General features: G+C 34.2%; 1 protein-coding gene and 1 long non-coding RNA gene across 3 annotated transcripts; both read right to left on the bottom strand.

Annotated features, from left to right (window-relative positions):
- Positions 1 to 8,497: 8,497 nt before the first annotated feature.
- Positions 8,498 to 10,583, bottom strand: LOC145051325 (uncharacterized). Of its 2 annotated transcripts, XM_078999368.1 has the most exons (5): positions 10,296 to 10,583; positions 9,794 to 10,170; positions 9,650 to 9,700; positions 9,440 to 9,521; positions 8,498 to 8,864 (listed from the first exon to the last, which is right to left on the bottom strand). In XM_078999368.1, the coding sequence occupies exons 2-5, from the start codon at positions 10,120 to 10,122 to the stop codon at positions 8,712 to 8,714; spliced, it is 615 nt and encodes a 204-aa protein (XP_078855494.1). In that variant the 5' UTR covers positions 10,123 to 10,170; positions 10,296 to 10,583; the 3' UTR covers positions 8,498 to 8,711. The 2 variants fall into 2 exon arrangements, with proteins under 2 accessions (XP_078855494.1, XP_078855495.1); XM_078999369.1 differs by lacking the exon at positions 10,296 to 10,583 and having other exon boundaries at positions 9,794 to 10,289.
- Positions 10,584 to 17,818: 7,235 nt separating this feature from the next.
- On the bottom strand, positions 17,819 to 19,957 carry LOC145051324 (uncharacterized). Its single transcript, XR_013683541.1, has 3 exons — positions 18,836 to 19,957; positions 18,630 to 18,702; positions 17,819 to 18,103 (listed from the first exon to the last, which is right to left on the bottom strand). It is a non-coding gene; the product is annotated as an uncharacterized LOC145051324 (long non-coding RNA).
- Between the last annotated feature and the right edge of the window lie 550 nt (positions 19,958 to 20,507).

The raw sequence follows: 20,507 nt of genomic DNA, 5'->3' as shown, positions 1-20,507 counted from the left end.
ACTTGAGATTTCAGATGCTCCCCGTAGACTTGTAGACTTGTTGTGTTAGAAACTGAGGGTTGATCCTTAGCTGCTTTAAGAAGATCGGTTTCAGCAGCATGTACAACTTCATCGATGATTTTCTTCAGATGATCAACTTTGTTGTCCATTGCATTCTTCTCCGAATTTATGGTCGTTTCTGGTTCATCAAATAACCTTGTATATTCTTCAAACAAGTTGGAAATTGGAGCTGATACTTGGCCGGTTTCGGGGAAGATCTCTAATGCAGTTATGTCGGTTGATCATCTACAATAACAAGTATGAACTTACTACCACCGATGCTTTCGATTGCCGAAGGTCCACACAAGTCAACATGCATAAGTTAAGGTGGTTCAATGATTTTTGTATTGATGCGCGTAGGATGACTCTTTCGGCTCTGCTTGCCCATCTCACAAGCTGCACAAAGGTGCTCCTTATCGAATTTCAGAGGAGGAAGACCTCGAACATGATCACCCATCACCAACTTGTTGATGTCATTAAAGTTTAGATGCGAAAGTCGTCTATGCCATAACCAGCTTTCATCAGATTTTGCTTTAGCCAGTAGACATGCTGCAGGTTTGCCCTTGATGGGGTTGAGATTGAGAGTTTACATCTCTCCCTTGCGTTGAGATTTCAACAAAACTTTCTTTGTGTTCTTCTCAATGATTTCTGATCCCTCATCATCAAATGACACTTTTACTCCATTTCCAACCAATAGTTGCGAAACGCTAATGAGGTTATGCTACAACCCTTTTACGTACGCCACTTTTCGTATTGAGAATTCCCCATTAGTTATCATACCGTACCCTTTTATCGTTCCAAACGAGTTATTTCCATACTTCACACATCCACCATCTTTTAGGGACCGAAACTCCCTCAGTTCTTCCTTCCTTCTTGTCATGTGATGTGAGCAACCACTGTCAATATACCATTCGTCATCGAACTGCTCATCACTCAACACCTGCAAAATTAAGCAGATTTAGGAACCCAAAGTTTCTTGGGTCCTGGTAAGTTTTTCACAGAAAACGGAATAACTACAGCAAGATCAACCAAATAAATTCTTTTAACGAGAGTGGTTTCATCTTTACGCTTGATGGTGTACATCTTTATTTTACATTTATCTTGTTTAAATTGAGGTGTATTACTTGGTGTTTGGTTAGTAGGAATTTTCTTTTGATCCGTAGGTTCAGCTGAGTTTTTCGTATTAGTCTTATTTGTCTCAGAGTCAAACTTTCCTTTTCCTTTAACATTTTTCAAGGATTGACAAGAATGATTATTAAAATAGGATTTTCTGCTTTCATTCTTAGGTTTTGACCTGAGGCCTGAGGTTCAGTCCTTGAGTTTTGAACCGAGATTGAAGGTTCGGCTCTGAGATCTAAGATTAGGATCAAAATTGGGTTGATGGCTGCGAACTTTGGATTTGTAGGAACCAAAACTGGAGGTTTGGTTCTTGGAGTAATAGGAATTTGAACTGAAACTCGTTTTTCAGTTCAACTGACTGGTGGCCTTGTTTGATTGATTTTCAGTTTGAGCATCCTTCTTGGTTTGAACAATGTCAGGATTTTGAGACTTCCAAAACCGTTTTCTCTCACTCAGATTTTTCATGTACCTTTGATTTCTTTGGCGCTTTTGTTCGGCCAGTTGTTTTTGAGATTTATGGATATTAAAGCTTGGTTTTGAATTTTTCTTTTGAGATTCGTCTTGATGAAACTCCTTCTTGGGTTCTTCTGGTATCTTTTTCGTTCCACTCGTGCTTGGTTTAGCAAAGCTTGATGGTTTGTTAATCGGTTCTGGAATGTACCTACCTTTCACCCTCCATGAGGTTTACTCTGATAAGCCGACAGTTTCGTCTGCATTATCGATAGGTGCTGACCAGAAGAAATCTTCACATCCTCCAGCGTTGTCCTGATCCACCAAAATTTTCAGTTCTGCTGTTTTTCTTTCAGATACTCCTTTAACAGCATAGACCTAGTTTGGAACCGTTTGAACCTTTTGGTAGACCACCGCCTTTTCTTTGAGTTTCTTTGATTTGTTATCTGATAAGCGAGCATATTCGACTGAGTTTTAAGATATAACCGGTTTTTCAGTCTCGGTTTTGCTCTTTAGAAACTCTGAGTAATCGATTACGTCTTCCACGGAGATCTCACTCATCTCACTTTCATTGTCAAACTCAGATGTACTCTTAATATTCATCTTATGTTCGGTCATCAATTTGGCATTTGATGAGCCAAAATATTTTAAGGTCTCGGTCTTAATTTTTAACTTATCGTTTTCATCTAAGAGTTGGTTTAACATGCATTTATGTTCCTTAGAATAAATGAAAGTCTCAATTTTGTCCAGACCTATTTTATATGCACTAGAAGTTTCTTCAGAGGACATGATTGATTCACATTCAGCAATGACCTCATCCTCCTTAAACTCAAGGAAGGGAAAGATCATTTTATGAATTTTCTTCCCTATTTCACAATCTAAATGCAGTTGAGTGATATTTGTATACAAACGTTTGGCAATCAAGCAAAAAACATTACGTTGTTTCAAAAATCTTAAATTGTCTCGTTGCAAATAAATTATTTCATCCCTAGCCCTAACTAACTCCTGCTCCTTCAGCTCTATCCATATTCGTCTCTCCTCACTCTTCGTTGTCACCCTGCTGATTTGGTCGGTTAGGTTAGAATTTGTTAACCTAGTTTGCATGAGACTACCACTTAGATTATTAAATATGAATTTTAGCTCTTTTAATTCCTTTTCATAATCATTTGCTAGAATTTTAAAAGATTCGAGAAGGGATTGTACCTTTTTGATCAAACGATCGCAGTCGTTGATCTTCTCACTGATGGGTTTGGCGGCAAAGCATTTATCTTCATGCAAATTTGGTTCCTCTTTCTCACTTTCGGTTGACAATCCAGCCGTTACCATCAGGCATCTTCCAGTCATCTTCTCATCCTCTTGTCTCGCCACAAAAGCTCTACCGTGAGTTGGCCTTCTCACCTCTTCATCCTCTGAATTTGTGGACCACACTTCAACTCCGACAAATTCATCATCAATCACCTTTTCTAGAACAATCAAGGCGTTCATCGGGATAGCACTGGTTTTCTTCTTCTTAATCTCTTCAAGCTTTCTCATATGATAAGCCTCATCATCTTCACTTTCTCTTCTATCTGCTTACTTTTTCAACATGCAATCCTTAGCAAGGTGATTTTTGCCGTGACATTAATTGCAATCATACCCAGTGTCACCCACTAGTTTGGTCTTCTTCTTTTCATCCTCCTTCTGAGATGTATTCGTTGACTCTTCCTTTACCTTTTCTAAACTATAGGTTCCTTGCCAGTTTCGGTTCTTACGAACAGGGAATTTCTTCTGAGCAAACTTCTTCGGATTCGACACCATCATTGCATACTCATCACTGGTAAGATCACACTCTGACATGTCATCATTCCCTTTTTCTTCGATCACATTGTTTCTCTTCGAGACAAGAGCTAGTGAGTCGACACCAGAAACCAACTTCGTTTCTTTTGACACTGTGCTTTCATGAGACTTTAGAATTGCCATAAGTTTTGCTATGGAATAAGCTTTGAACTGTTCATGTGCTTTCACAGTAGAAACAACCGCCATCCACTCAAGTCTTAAACTGTTTAGGAAGGTGACCTTCTGTTCAATACCCTTCCTCTCGATTCCATGCTTTGTCATCTTGCTGAGCAGATGATTGTAGCGACCAAACATCTGAATCAAAGTTTCTTTAGGTTTTTCTGCAAACGCACCGAACTCAGATAGAAGCAGTGTTTGTATAGAATGCTCTAAATCTTCATCGGTTGAATACAGTTCTTTCAACCTGTCCCATATCTCCTGAGCTGTTGTGCATGAACTCACCAACCGAAAGGTGTTAGCTTGTAAAGCGAATTTGATCATTCTCAACGCCTTGACATTGCACAACAGTTTATCCTTCTCATCCTGAGGAATTTTATCCTCATCTGCAATCAGCTTGTTATACTCCTTTTGAGTTTTCACCGTTGTATTCGTTCCAGAGTGAACAAACGCACCGAACTCAGATAGAAGCAGTGTTTGTATAGAATGCTCTAAATCTTCGTCGGTTGAATACAATTCTTTCAACCTGTCCCATATCTCCTTAGTTGTTGTGCATGAACTCACCAACCGAAAGGTGTTAGCTTGTAAAGCGAATCTGATCATTCTCAACGCCTTGACATTGCACAACAGTTTATCCTTCTCATCCTGAGGAATTTTATCCTCATCTGCTATCAGTTTGTTATACTCCTTTTGAGTTTTCACCGTTGTATTCGTTCCAGAGTGAACAAACGGACCCAGCGTGATTGCTTCCCAAATCAAATACCCATTGTCTTCAGATCCAATCACATAATCTTCAAAGTCATTCTCCCATACTTTATAATCCTGCATGTAAAGAATGGGTACTCTTGTAGTAGATCCAATGCTATTGGAGATGTTAATTGGATTAGATTGTATGTCGTATTGAGGCATGTTGAGCCTTCCTTAAAGCTTTTTAGTGTCTGACATGTTAACTTGAGAATAGGGTTTTAGAAACACCAGTTTCCGTCGATAAGAAAACGACGGCTCCTATGTAATTTATAAAAGCGGAAACCCTATAGTATTCTTCAAATAGAAGGAATGCGTATTTGTTACACAGTGTCCTGCTCTGATACTAATTGATAGATTAAAATTTTAGTAGGATCGATATACTCTAACTAGTAAATAAAATAATAAGAACAGACACAAGAATGGCTTAAACGATGCTTAATGATTAAACTCAAACACCCCAGAAGAGCTAGATGAAGAACTTCGACTGTAGAGGTGTTTTAGGGCTACAAAAGATATTTAGAATAAATAGAATCGACAACGTATCTAATGCATTCATGCATGCAATCTATATATACTACATAACCCTAATAAAACACAGATGGACAGGCCTAATCCAGTTAATACAAAATAAGCCCATGACACAACATCTTTATCTTACAGCCCCTTTTGTAGATGAATAAGGAAGTGTCGCTTTTACTGCAAACAAACCCAATAGTCAGAAGATATGTAGCAAACCGTTGATACCAAGCCCAAGGCTCTTGCTTAAGTCCATGCTGAGACTTCTTTAGCTTGCAAACATAGTGTGGGTAATTCGAGCTGGAGAACCGTAGACGTTGGTGCGTGTATGCTGTTTCATTCAAGTGGACATGTAGGAAGGAATTTTTAACATCCAATTGATGGACGTCCCAATTTCAACTCAAAGAAAGGGAGAAAATAGTACGTATGGTGGCAGGTTTGACAAGAGCACTGAATGTTTCATTGCAGTCAATACCGATCTCTTGAGTTTTTCCATTTACAATTAATCGTGCTTTATAGCGTTTTAGAGTACCGTCAGCCTTAAATTTATGCCAAAAATCCGGTGGCAACAGATTATGTTTTCATCCGTTCGTCGTAGTACAAGATCCCATGTTTCTTGTTTCAATAAAGCATTATATTATGCGGTCATAGCATCGAGCCAATTTTTATCAAGGAGAGAATCTTTTTGGATTTCGTGGAACAAGAGAGATGTTTTGGGTGCGAAGAGAGAAGATAGTCTTTGGTCTGGTGATCTCGCTTTTTAAGCGAGTTTGCATGGGGTGAGGTGAAGGCGGGGTGAGAGGGCGGTGGAGGTTATGGGAGAGTTTTGGTTTGGAACCTAAGGGGATGGGGTGTGGGAGGAATCGGAATTGGAGGGAGGAGGGTTGGATGGAATGAGGTGGGGGTGAGTAATGTAGCGAGAATGTTCCACTTCATTGATTCCTAAAGTCCATAAGTACTGTGAAAAATCATGAAGAAGGACTAGGTAGTATTTATCGCCAAGTTTGCTTCGTAAAGGTGATGTCCAAATGTCAGTGTGAATAAATCAAATAGAGAATAAGTAATGGAAAATGAATCATAAAAAGGTAATTGACATGGTTTTGCTAAAGAACAAGCATTCAATTAACTGTTATTATTATTGGTAGAAGGTAAAAAAGAACTAGTAACATAATCAAAATGCAAAACGGCAAGATGACCGAGACGGTTGGGCCAGGTGGTTGAGGAGATAAACGCAGTTGGGTAACTCTTGAAGGGATTTGTGGGAGTGACAGGATAAAGCTCATCGGAGTTGTTACATCTGGTTATAATCTTCTTCGTGTTGAGATCCTTCACAGTAAAACCGAAGGGGTCAAATTCAAAAGAAGTATTATTGCCGTGAGTAAATTTTCTAATAGAAATAGGTGTAATGGGGTTACTGTAAGTTGATTCCTGATTAGTAGTGAGGTGTGCCCGATCTCCTCCAAATTGAGTTGATTGTGAAGAAGGTTTCAGGCGAGAGTTGGTTTGAGGACCCATGATACTAGCTTGAGGAGTTGCTATGGGATATGGGCAAGGCGGGGCAATCCATGGATATTGAGGGTACCAACTGGGAAAAAACAGAAATTAGGGTGTCATGGATCTGCCCCGTCCACATCCTCTGTCGCCACGCTGATTTCCACGAGACGATCGTCCACCACGTTGACCGTCGCTCTGACGATGCCCAATCCAGTGCCATGTTGTGTTGTCGGCGGTATGTTGGAGATGGGCTGATCCGGTCGCTGAGTTATCATTGCATGTTGTAGATGGGAGTCTTGCTTGTTCCTTCTTGTTTCTTCAAGAAAAAATAGAGATTGAGCTTTATTAAAGCTGGGCAGTGAGTCCGATTGTTGAATGACACTGGCAACGTTGTTGAAATCTACATTTGTAAGGCCAGAAACTAGCTGGAGCACCATCTTCGTTTTGAAATAGGGTTTCCAACATTAGGGAGCTGATCTCAAAGATTGTTGCGACTACCAACGTCGTCGAAATCTACATTTGTAAGGCCAGAAACTAGCTGGAGCACCATCTTCGTTTCGATAAAGGAGAGGCAAGTGTTGTTGAACTGTTCTTCGAGATAAACAGCCTTGGTAGTTTTGTTTTCTTGGAAAATTTCCTAAAGATGGTTCCAAAGATAACGAGTGGTTGCGTTGGGTTTCATGATCGATTGGAGTAAATTAATGGATATGGTGTTGTAAATCCATGATTTAACAATAGCATCAAGACGATTCCATGTTTCTTCATTGATGCCTGCTGGCCGCGGAGTGTTCGGATCAATGTCATTAAGAAGACTGTAAGCACATGTGTGGATGTGAAACAGTACCCACGAAGCATATTGATTGTCGGTTTGATTTAGAATGAGAGGGACGCCATTCTTAATGTTAGTGACAATGAATGATGGGTGGAATGTTGTCTTCCAAGAATCAGAAGATTCTCCTGGTGCTACAATGTTGTAGGAGACGAATGTTGGAGAAGAAGAGGGCAGCGACGACTAGTGCTAGGTAAGGCTCTGATACCATAAAGAATGGTATTCTCAATAGATTCTTCTCATTTTACAAAATCAATTATAAATAGAGGACCGTTCCTATAAATATGGAAAGGATATACACTATAAGGATAAAATCAAATACAAAAATATAGAATGTATATATATCGTCTAAGAACATAGACCATTGACTTTTAGACCCTGTTGACTTTTGGTCAAATTGCTAGTTCTAAAGTGTAGACTAAGGTGTGACCTTTTGTGATTCGATAGGTAGGTTGTAACACCTATTTCGTGAGGTTGAACTTAGATTTGTATGAATTTGGGACAGAGGTGGGTCTTCTCACTATACCATGTAGGGTGCTAGCTGTCTTTGTGAATCTTGAATGTATGTTGGACGGGCTCTTTTATATGTTGGGTAGGACCCGTTTGTATGCTACGCGGAGCTCGTTATGATAGGTGGGGCCAAATATGTGGGAGGATGGATGTTACGTATGGTATGTGGTATTTTGATGAACTCACAAGACTTTGTGCTTACAGTTGTGTGGTTAAAACATTTCAGGTTCTTCTAGTTCCAAAGGGAAGGGTCCGCGTGATTGCATAACATCCCCTTGATTTGTATTCATCATTGTTATTTTGATTTACTCTGATGTTGAGAATATTTATATTGTGGTTGGTTTTGGAACATTTGGTTGTATCTTTTTGGGTGTGTTGAAAATGAAATTTTAGCGGTATTTTTGGCTCGTTACAACCAAATTGAAAATGAAACGAAAGTATGTTTGTATTTATCTGACTTTGTCCTTTCTAGTTGTGGAATTTACTAGCAGATGCTTAGGAGAGAAGTTTATGATTATGATATGTTATGAATAAGTTATTATATGTTTAATTTTGATTTTGTATTGTGTTTATATCTTTGTTATAATTATTTAATAACTTTAGTCAGCTATTTTTAAAAAAAAAATACTTAACAAAATAAGGAAATTTTCATTTTTATCATTCTACACAACAATTCAGATGCTTCAACTAAACAACATTTTCAAATTCAGATTTTCAAAATTCAGACTTTTAGAAATTCAGACCTTTTATAAATGCATATCTAAAAAATTTAGAATTCGGCAATGAGCCCTAACTCCGATGTAAGCTATTTTCAAAGATCATTACTAGTTGGTTACTCAAAAACAATGTAACCATTATTAGTTTTAAAAGTCTAATAATCACTATGGAACCAGCTAATTAATTCATTCGATCAACATTAACCAAGAAATTGTAAAAGTCAATCGGTTAAATGGCATAATTAAGGAACAAACATTTGTTGGATTTTGTTATAAATGCATGGTTTTGTCTATTCTCTTCAAGCATAAGTCAGCTTCACACAGAAGTTCTCGGCAGAACTTCCTATCTTGGTTATTTTCCTCTTTGAATCAACAATAGACATCCACTGCTTCACCACATCAAGTAGCTTCATTTCCGGGGCAAGAAGTTTCCCATTCAAGAAGATACCAACCTGTTCAGATTATTAAAATATAAGTCATTACAGAAAATATTTTTGTGATACAAAAACATGAAAAAGAAGAACAAATACATATCTATGAGACTATGACGTCCTTGTTCTATTAGTAAAGTCTATATTTGTTGAATCTCCATGGAAAAAGAACAAATAACGGATAACTGAACTCTAACGAAAACTGAAGTTTTTTAGGCATACAAAAATCAAGTTATTGTATGTAGTTAAGAGTTGTATGGTTCAATGTTTATGCAAAAACACATAAGAAACGCAAAACATACCCTCTAACAGTTTCATGTTTTTTAGTTATTAGATTTACATGGGGACAATTTCCTTCTGCCTATGAAATATTGTTCATTATAGCAATTTGTGCATGATGCATTGAAAGCTGCATATTTCAATGCACTTTGTCCCCTCAGCACTTCAAAAGGAGTTTACATTTACTAAATTATATATGTTTAAAAACCTATAACTAAAATCCACTCGGTGGAGATCATGAGAAAAGAACGATACTTCTTTGATGAACGGAACAAAAGTTATATGCAATTAATTGAATCAGAAAAATTACAAGATACCTCCTGTTGGCGAACATGCTTAAGTTGCAACGCGATATACTTCATGAGAATAGACACATCTGGATTACAGTTCCCCTCGATGCTAGAATAATTTGTTTTTAATCAGTACATGCAAGTTACAATGACCAATGTCAAAAATTTATTTCCTAATGAACTGGTGAATTATATGAACATTAAACAACATTATACTGAAAAGGCCGATGTACTTACGTTATCTGTACGTATGGTTCCACTAGAAGTTGCAGAGTGTTCTTTCTGTTCCTACGGAATCAAAGATAAGAAAATAAAAAAGATAAGATGGTGAAGATACTATTAGCTATATGATTAAATTTAAAAGGGATCTTTATAGCTCACTGATCACTGGAAGGAGTTAAACTGAACCAAGCAGAATGCTTATTTTTTGCTGGATTCAGATGCATTCCAGCGTCAACCACATCTTGTGGACAGATCCTGTTCCAAGAAGAAGGTTCAAGTACAACAATATTTTGCTGCTTATTTCTCCTCTTTCGTTTTTTGATTCCTGTCCTCACATCCGTAGATGATTGATCTTTAGATTTGAAAATCATGGCATTTTCATGGACTTGAGGTGTGGGTCTTGGTGGGGAGGCGATAGTAACCCCCTTACTATGGTATCTCAATGGCGACTCCCACATATCGGTCCCTTTAGCTGGTAAATCAATCATTTTCTCCTTCCCCTTGTTGCTGGTTACAGCCTGCTTGGACGGCTGAAACTGGCATATACATATTTAAGCCAACAAAAAGAATTTTGGATTAGGTCTACAGGTCTAGACTTTACCAATCTGAATGCCAAAAATGACTTATGATTATATAATCAGATATATCAATGACAATTTACCTTCTTTCCTTGATTATCCGGTGAGTTTAATTTGATCTTCCAGAAGAATCTTCAACTTATAATTGCTATTTATTTGTTCCTCTTCTTTGGCGCTTGGGTGTAAACATACGGAGAGCCGGCGATAAAAATAGCAATCATCAACGACAGAAGGTAAAACGTTCTATAATCGACAAGACGATGGAGAGCTGCAGAGATGGAATATAGAAATAAAAATCGGATAGCAGCGTTTCAGCAGACAGTCAGGTGCGTGATCTGACGGCGGCAGAAGATATGTTTGGCACGCCTAGGGTAAATGACCAGAAATCTTATATATATCGCTTGTAGTCTTGACTCTTGAGAGAAGCAGCCTGTTATCTTTTGGGCATTCATTTTCTATTGATATTGTCCAAACCGATACCAATCTTGGGGTCGTGGGCATTGCTTAGGAATAGAACGCAGGAAAGAAACATTAATTTGCAGCCCAATAAACCTACAACCTTTCACACGTCCAGGGACATGTTTTTTTTTTCACCGGATTGACATTCATAACTCCAGGCCCAACCTTTCCTTTCTCCAATATGCAGACGAAGATATCTTCATGGGGCTATGCAGGTCCAAGGATAATCCAGGAAAGTAGAAACAGCATAAGGATTTTAACTTGTTTCCATCTCGAGTGTCATCTTAAGTTTAAATACCTTCAGAAGAATCTGGATGAACATACACAACGAATGATGTATGGTCGTTTATAAAACCACCTATCATTACCATGTGTTATAAATTATGGATGATTGGAACTTATCGACTTTAATGAAGTGGTGGCAGTGAAAGCTACATCAAAAACGATAAAAGAAAGTATTACATGTGAGCCGAGCACCATCTGAAAGGAGAATATATGTGGCCCGATCATATTGTATTTTTGAAGAGTTTCAATTGGCCAATCACTCTGGGCAACACATTAAAAAAAAGATCTCGATAAATGCAACTCTAAGATGTGAAAAATGGTTTGGCTTTAATTAGGTGGGTAATTATTATTTCACAACATTCTTCGTTTGGTTCTATTTTAAACATTAGAAAGAGACTTATAGGGAATGATTAGGGTAAATTATATAAATATCAAATTGATTAATCTTTCATCAACAATTATCAGTCACTTTTATCCATGATCAAAATGGTAAACGCTCTTCATTCTCTATCCTTCGACTTAAGGAAAAAGAAAAGGATTTGTCAATCAGGAAGAAAGAGTACTTAATGTTGAAATTTAGTAAGTAGATTATATTACTACATGTTTGGTTATCAAATAAGAGGTAAAAAGTATTTTTGTTTATTCCATAATTATATCTAGATTCATGAATCCCAAAGTAGCTGATTTGGTATCTACTTTTGGTGATAGTAAAATTAGAGCTTGTATGATGGTTTGGTTTTATTGTGTCAATTGAAGTGAAGAACACTAAAATTAAACTAAAATATAATAAATATTAAGTAGATTTGTGGATTTATATGACTTAGACTTGTTTGATGCTATTTAAAGTGGTATATGTTGACAATAGAAAGCCATGGATGGTAAAACACAAGTTTCTCAGCTATTGGAAGCAAATAAATACAAGGAGTTAGGAATTTTCCATCCATGAAATATCAAGGTGAGTAACATAACTATTTTTATGGTGATTATGATTTTTATCTTGAAAATGGTGTTCCCGTGGGACTACCTAGTTATCCATGGGTATCTCGTATGGGTAGAGGTCTGCTTGACATTACATCATGTTCCGGTGGTACTGATATAAAGTAGATGGGTTACCAACACTATATAGTGACCCAAAAATGCAAGCTAAAACGGGTGATTATCTAGTGACCCAAGGTAAGCTCACCCAAAAGAATGGTGGGGACAAGCCCAAATGTATAAGTCAATATTATATATAGTTATAAATTGTTATTCTTCACATGTTTCTTTAATAATATGATGATCGTATTATTGTTACGTATATGATGACTTTATGATGTAAAAAATTTTAGATTGCCGAATAAGCTTATTGCAGCTTATGGTTGCTTGTATATTTCACTATTACATATGTGTTGCAGTAGCAAAGGGAAGGACTTTGCTTATACACTATATGACATATGTGGATCTAGAAAGTATTTTCTTTTATGGGTGTTCTATGTATTAATATTGTGGTGTTACATTATTGTATCACCCAAGGATTCATGATTGAAAGAAACCGCTCTCTTTCAATTTCTTAAAATTTGACCATAAATGGGGCAACAATAATTTAATGTGTATATATAAAAAATTATGTCTAGATGAATAGGCGCTACTATAACCATAATAAGTATCAAAATTCTAAAACCTACACTGCATTTATGTCTGTGATAGATACTTGAAATTGTTTTGTCATGATTTCATGAAAAAATTTCATCTTAGAAATACATACGCTATTTTTAAGACCAAACTTTGAATAACGAAGAACATGATGATAAAGCACAAATGGTTAAATTATCCATAAGTCATGATTTAGGGATTTAAATTTCTTCTAGCAGAACTATCACAACTTAGTTAATGTATGGTTTGCAACCTTTGAGCAACGGTGAACTTTTAGTACCAAGCGATCTAACACAATATATTTTCCAAAGCTTATGATAAGAATTTATTTGAAATATAATAAGAATTATATACATAAAAAAGGAGAGGAAATTATACTTTCTAAAAAAGAAACGATAAACAAAAGGCGCCATTTGGAAACTAGAATCCTTGGATGGTCATTGACTCATACAAAAGAAAATTATTTTCCATATTCATTGTAAAGCTAATCAAGGAAGATGTAGGAACCCGGTGAGTGGGATGGAATTATAACCTTGATCGTGGCACTAATCAATGAATTCAAGTGTGTGTTTATGTAAAAGTCCCTTAATAGGTAGTTCTTCATAATGCTTTATGACATATACGTATACTTCCTAGGAAAATAGAATTCATGTATTATTAGAGTTGTGAAATGATTCTACAGTAAAAGAAAAGATGTTATATGCCTTGAAAAAAATAAATGAATGTTCCAATGAGATAAATCTTTCTAACTTCAATGTATCAAGGTAATCATCAAATGATAGGTACAATACATCCTTTCTACTACAATGATTGTAACCATATAAGATATTTTAGTTATGAGCAACGTGAATAGTTTTATATTTTTGTGGATCCCTAAATTATGACTCGAATAGAAAAAAACTTGCCCATTGACAGCACTGCATCACACATCGTACACCTCGACATCCCTTAGCATCTCTTTAGATTCGAACTTGGGTCTCTATGACATGTAACTTAAAATGTCATACTATATTTTACTAGGTGACCTATTAATGAGTGGTTTAACATACTTCGTTTGTAACAATTTATGTATCATTTCAAAGAATTGTTTGATCTAGAGGTTATACTCAGTCATGAAGATATTCTCTCCATCTATATAACACGTTGAAAATGTCTATTGATATAAACTAGAGTAAGTATTCTATTTTTTTAATAAGTTAATTATTTAGGGATTATTCATTTTATTTATTCGAGGCACTAGATTAAATTGTTTTTGTTACTGATCGTGTTTCTTATAATTTTGAAAAAATATTGGTCTAAATTTGTTAGTTCTCATGCACTATTTCATGAGAAATTTCAAATTTAAGCCTTATAATTTTCAGGTATATAAAAGTTGGTGCCCTAAAAGTGGTAAAATATAATGTTATATTTGGTTAGTAATTAAGTAGTTCCTGATTACAAATGAACTCACATGGCATATTAAGAAAAATTCTATACTAATTTTATAAATTTATATATTTTAAAAAGTAATTAAACATCATGGTGATTCCTAATCAAACATGGATGGACCTAAAATTCATATTACAGACTAACACTAAAACAAAATACTTATATTTGTTCTTAAATAATAATAATAATAATAATAATAATAATAATAATAATAAAGAACCATAAAAGATTTGTTTAAAATGGTTATGTATATACATCATTATTAAGTTATCCATAAGCTTATTCAACTCATTATACAACAATTAATGTATTAATGAAAAGCCCACATGCTCTTATATATTGAAAATAAAAATGTCTTAAAATATCATGTTAAGTATTAGTTATTTGTATGGTAAAAAGCAGGTTGTGCGTAACATAATGGTTTGTATGGTCGATTCATCATCGAAATGATATTCCAACAGTATTAACAAAATAATAGTGTTTGTAAAACTTTCTATATCATGTAAATTTGAATTCTTAATTTTCCATTATAATGGAATTGTATTTTCTACAACCCCTTTTAATTCATTTTTCATATTTTTGTTAGGGCATAAATTATTTCATCACAAGTTTTATTTCATGATATTGTTTCCATTCACACATAAAATCAAATTAAAAATCATTATGGTAATCAATGTTGTAGCGATTAAGAAACTAGAAGATACGCACATTTATATATATATATATATATATATATATATATATATATATATATATATATATATCTTTCATTTTTGAATAGTTACGAACTTCAAATTAGACATGTAATAGAACTTACCAAATTTTACATTGATAGTTCTGAAAATCAATTACGTTACTCCTTCCTGGAATTCTCTTTCCCAATCTAAATTATTTTTCTTCTAATTCTCTCGGTTGCGTACAATGAAATGAGAGTGATTAGGGTTTCTTCTTGTTATTGTTTGTGGAACCTGTACATTGCAAAAAGGCTAACGGACCTAATCTTTAATTTTTAATTATGGTCCATGGTTCATATATTCCTGACATTTTAATTTCAACCAAAGTTGAAAGTGCACATTTTGGGTATATTGATGATTGACCATTGGCCATGGTGCTGTTAAAAGGAAAAAGGTTTCTCCTCCTAAAGGCAAGTGAAATACCTTTGTTGGACAGTCCAATCAAGGTCTCAAGAGAAAGGTCTATTTCGAGATAGCTCTTACTAGTTACCCAAAGTAGGCATTTGTTTCTACTGCCAGTCAAATGGACATTGGAAATGTAGTCGCCCTAAATACATGGAGGATCTAATGAAGAACAAAGTCAAGGAGTGTAGCCCCTCAGGTATATTTATGATTGAATTCCATAGTACATCAACTTCTAATTCTTGGGTTCTTGATATATGATGTGGTACTCATAAGAAACAAACACACTGCACCTGTTATAAGGACTGGGGATTACGAGCTCGTGATTAGTACTGGTATTAATTTTAGATTATTAAATTGTTGTCACTCGCCTGATTTGGCACGAAACATTATTTCTTTTTATGCATTGTACAAGGATGGTTTTCGTTTCTCTTTTGATAATGAAAATTGTGATATTTTGGTTTATAAGAATCATTATTTTTACTTTAAAGCTAGCCTTTGCAATGGTACATATGAAAATGTTATTTGTGTTAGTAAATCTAATAATCTAATCATAAACATTGATTCTTCCGAAAATGTTTCAGATAAATCATGTATGTGGCATCGTCGTCTTGGCCATATAAAAAAGAAACATATCACCAAGCTTCAATCGAACGATATCTTGGAATCATTTGACATGTATGCGAATCATGCTTTGTTTGCAAGATGACATAAGCACCATTCATATGTAACTGTGAAATAGGCAAAGATTTGTTGGATCTTATACACACATATATGCTTAGACCGTTAAGATGCACAACAAGGCATGGTGAACGATACTTTGTGATTTTTATTGATTATTTTTGTAGATAAAGCTATATCTATTTAATCAAATATAAGCTAGAAACCTTTGAAGTGTTATTCCTCACAATCAATCCAAATTAATTTTTTAAAAAATTGTAACATACATATTTATAGTTGATATAATCATATTTTACTACATTATTTACTTCTTTATTTATAGGTTTTGACTTTAAATAAATAAATTACATAATTAATATTTCCATTTAATGTAATCTATAAGTCAGCAAAAAAGGTACATTCATTTTGAATTTTGAAAACCGAAATTTTAACTTTATTCCAAATTAAAATACTGATAATCAATTAATTGATTTTAAATGTCAAAAAATTACTTCCTTATTTACATCGTTTTTTTATAGGGTTTGACATTAAATAAATAAAATAGCTAACAAACATTTTCATTTAATGTACTCTATAAATCATCAAAAGAAATATATATTAATTTTTAATTTTGAAAACGGGAATTTTAGGTTCATTCAAAATTAAAATACAGATAATCCGTATTTAATCCATATCAGCCGATAATTCAATAAAAAAATTAAACTTAGCTATTAATTTTGAAATTTGAAATCACTTAATTGATATATTACCTTTAATATAGCCTATAATTATTCTATTTATTGATTAGGATCCAAATTAGTTTGATATCAATTTTTTTTTTATATTCAATTTATTCTATAAATACCATTGTTCTTATTCTTTTGACTCACATGATTTTTGATACTCACGATTTTGATTTCAAGCATCGAAGTTGCTTCTCCTCTAATCTTTCTTCAACATTCCATCTTTATTCTCTTATTCTTATGTTTATAAATATGTATTTGAAATATCAATTATGTATTATATGGAAATAAATAAATAAAATTCCAACATTATACTTCCAATTTATAGTATTTTAGCATTGTACTTTTAAAGTCTCATTTATTAAAGTACAATAACATTCTACATTGAAAGCCATACTTCATACCTATTCACCATTATAGTTTTATAAACTTTAATATTTTCTATATTTCACCATATTTTAGTATTAAATTTTAAAATTTTCTTATTATATCAATGTAGTTTGATTTTTTAATTTACAAACCCGTGTAATACACAGGTCTCTAACCTAGTTTAATGTTGTACAAATTTGTAAAATAAGATTTTATATATACATGTGTGTGTTTGTATATACATATTTGTATATGAATGTGTGTGTCCATACATAGTTTACATACATACATACATACATGCATAAATACATACATACGTATATATGGATACATACACATCCAGACATTTTTATGTTATGTTTTGTACAATAAAATTATCTTCCCCTTTATTCCCCGTATTTATCGGTAAATATAATATTTATAGCATATTCATCATTTATGCAATTGCAGTACACTTAGCAACACAATAATAGCGGACTGAACAAGCCAAAAATCTTGAGATATGCCTAGGCCTATCCCATGCAATTATGCTTCACAATTATAAAAATATATGAGATCAGGATAGAGTTTGTAATAGAAACTTTACGATGAACTATTAACTGAAACTTCGTGATGGATCAACAACAGACATATAGTGACAGTTAGTTATAGAGTATGGAAAACTATTTCAAATGATGAGCAACATGGGTAAATTCATAGCTATTCTCTATCAAGTTTGTCGCTGATTTCAAACAAAGTAATTATAGCACGTTATATAGTTTTTGCGAATTCATCACTAAATTTGTAAAAACATATTGTGACCATTCATCAATAATGGTTATTTTTTTACCGTGATGAATGTGAAATTGCCAGATAAATCAATAATCTCATGAAAAAAGATCAAGATCAATCATATAAAGATAAATATGTAGCATTTTTCAAAACCCTTATGAAGTTTATTGGACTGATAGGAAGCATTAGAATCAAATGTCAATTGGGATGTTTTCCTGGTGATTCCAAAAATAGTTGTCCACTGCTTGTCTACTCTCTTCGAGCAAAAGTGAGCATCACACAGAAGTTCTCGGAAGAACATCCTTTGGTTATTTTTCTCTCTGAACCAACAATAGCCATCCATTGCTTCACCACATCAAGGTGCTTCATTTCCGGGGCAAGAAGTTTACCATTCATGAATATACCAACCTGTTCAGATTATTAAAAATATAAGTCATTAAAGGAAATATTTTTGTAAAACAAAATCAAAAAAACAAAGAACTAATACATACGCATGGCCACTAGATGTACTTGTTCTATTGGCAAAGTCTAACCAAAACTGTAGTTTTTTAGTCAACCAAAACTCAAGTTGCTGTATGTAGTTAAGTGTTGCATGGTTTAATGTTTATGCAAGAACAATTAAGAAAAGCAAGACATACTCTCTTAACAGTTTAATGCTTTTTAGTTATTAAATTTACATGGGGACAATATCCGTCTGCCTATGCAATAGTGTTTAGTATACCAATTTCTGCATCATGCACTGAAAGCTCCATGTTTCAATGGATTTTTTCCTCTCAGCACTTCAAAAGGGGTTTACATTTACTACATTATATATGTTTAAAAATCTCTAACTAAAATCAACTCAGTGGAGATCACGAGAAAAGAACGACACTTCTTTGATGAACAAAATCAATAGTTATATCTAGTTAACTGAATCTTAGAAAAAAGAACATACCTCCTGTTGGCAAACATGCTTAACTTGCAACACGATATACTTCATGAGAACAGACACATATGGATGAAAATTCCTATCCACGTAAGAATAACTTGTTAATCAGTATATGCAATTACAAATACCAGAAAAAAGATTGTCAATAATTTATATCCTACTGAACAGACATTATATAAACAACGTTATACCGAAAATGCAGATGTACTTACGTATGGTTGCACTATAGTAGTTGCAGAGTGTTCTTTCTGTTCCTATAGAGAGTCAAAGACAATAAAATATAAAGATAAGATAGTAAAGATAGTACTAGCTATACATTTAAATTTAAAGGGAAGCTTTATAGCTCAATAATCAATAATCACGGAAGGAGTTAAACTGAACCAAACAGAAAGGTTCAAAGATAAGAAAATAGAAAAGATAAGATAGTGAAGATACTATTAGCTATATGATTAAATTTAAAAGGAAGCTTTATAGCACAATGATCACAGGAAGGAGTTAAACTGAACCAAGGAAAATGCTCCTTTTTTGCTGGATTCAAATGTATTCCAGAGTCAACCACATCTTGTGGACAAATCATTTTCCCACAAGAAAATAAAGTTCAACAACATTTTTCTGTTTATTTCTCATGTTTGGTTTCTGTGGGACTTTGGTGGTGAACGAATAGTTATCCCTTTAGTATGGTATCTCAATGACACAGACTCACACAAATCGTTGAGTTTCGCTGGTAACGCATTAACTTTCTTCTTCCCCTTGTTGGTGTTTATAGATTGTGTGGACGAATGAAGCTATTATATAATTAGATTCAGGGATCTAGTCATTGTATTCTGAATAATATATACTATCTCAAAATTATACCAATGACAATTTCCTTAAATAGTCCAATAACCAACAAGAAGAGAAAGGAGGAATGAGAAAATTAATGAGTTACCAGTTAAACGAAAAGATTTGTGGGAGTCTATGCCATTAAAGATTAATATCAGTTCACCATCAAAGTCATACTTCATGTCCATGAAAATGCCATGATATTCACCAAATCCAAAAATAAAACACCGAGGACAGAAATCAAGAAATCAAAGAGGAGAAATAAACAGAAAAAAGGGACTTAACATTCTTGTGGGAAAACGATTTGTCTACATGAAGTGGTTGGCCCTCTGAATCAGACCAACAATTTGCAAGGAAAAACCGAAATTTGAGATTCTTCAACCATCTGGAAGATCCAGATAATCAGAAAAGAAGGCAAAATCTTCGGTAATCGACAAGACTATGGGGGCAGAGATGGAATATATACAGAAATAAAAAAGCGATGGCAAGATTTCAGCAGACAGTCAGATGTGTGATCCGACGGAAAAGATAGGATAGGGTTTTCATGTCAACGACTAGGGTTAAATACTAACCGATCCCTAGACCAATACTCTCTTAAGGAGCCCAATGTAATTGACCAGAAAGCCCATATGACTTCTAGTCTTTGACTCTTCATAGAAGCTAAGATAGGGCTGTCATGTACGCTAGTAAGTTATTTTTTGTTATAATTTTATAAATGTATAATGATTTAAAAGGCTAATATATTTTTAGATTTGTACATGTTTAGTCATTGGATTTCTTTTTTGTCTATATTTTTTCATTAAATTTGTTAAACTGTTAAAAAAAAACATCCTTATGGCCTGCTATCAGAGATTTAGCTGGTTTCCGAAGGCTCCGGCGAGTCTCCGGCCAAAAACACCAAAAAACTTAGATTTATGTGTTTTTCCTGTAGAAAGTCTTAAACCCAAATTAAACATCTTCAAGAACACGATCAAACGAGTTCATCATAAATGATTTCAGATTTGTGCGTGAGTGTGTGTGTGTGTGTGTGTGTGTGTGTGTGTTAGATCTGAACAAATTTCA

Source organism: Lactuca serriola, chromosome 5 (assembly GCF_051521515.1).
Source record: "Lactuca serriola cultivar US96UC23 chromosome 5, Lser_US96UC23_V15, whole genome shotgun sequence".
NCBI classification, from domain to species: domain Eukaryota; kingdom Viridiplantae; phylum Streptophyta; class Magnoliopsida; order Asterales; family Asteraceae; genus Lactuca; species Lactuca serriola.
The sequence above is the reverse complement of the archived record's forward strand: the minus strand, read 5'-3'. Positions and strand labels throughout refer to the sequence as shown.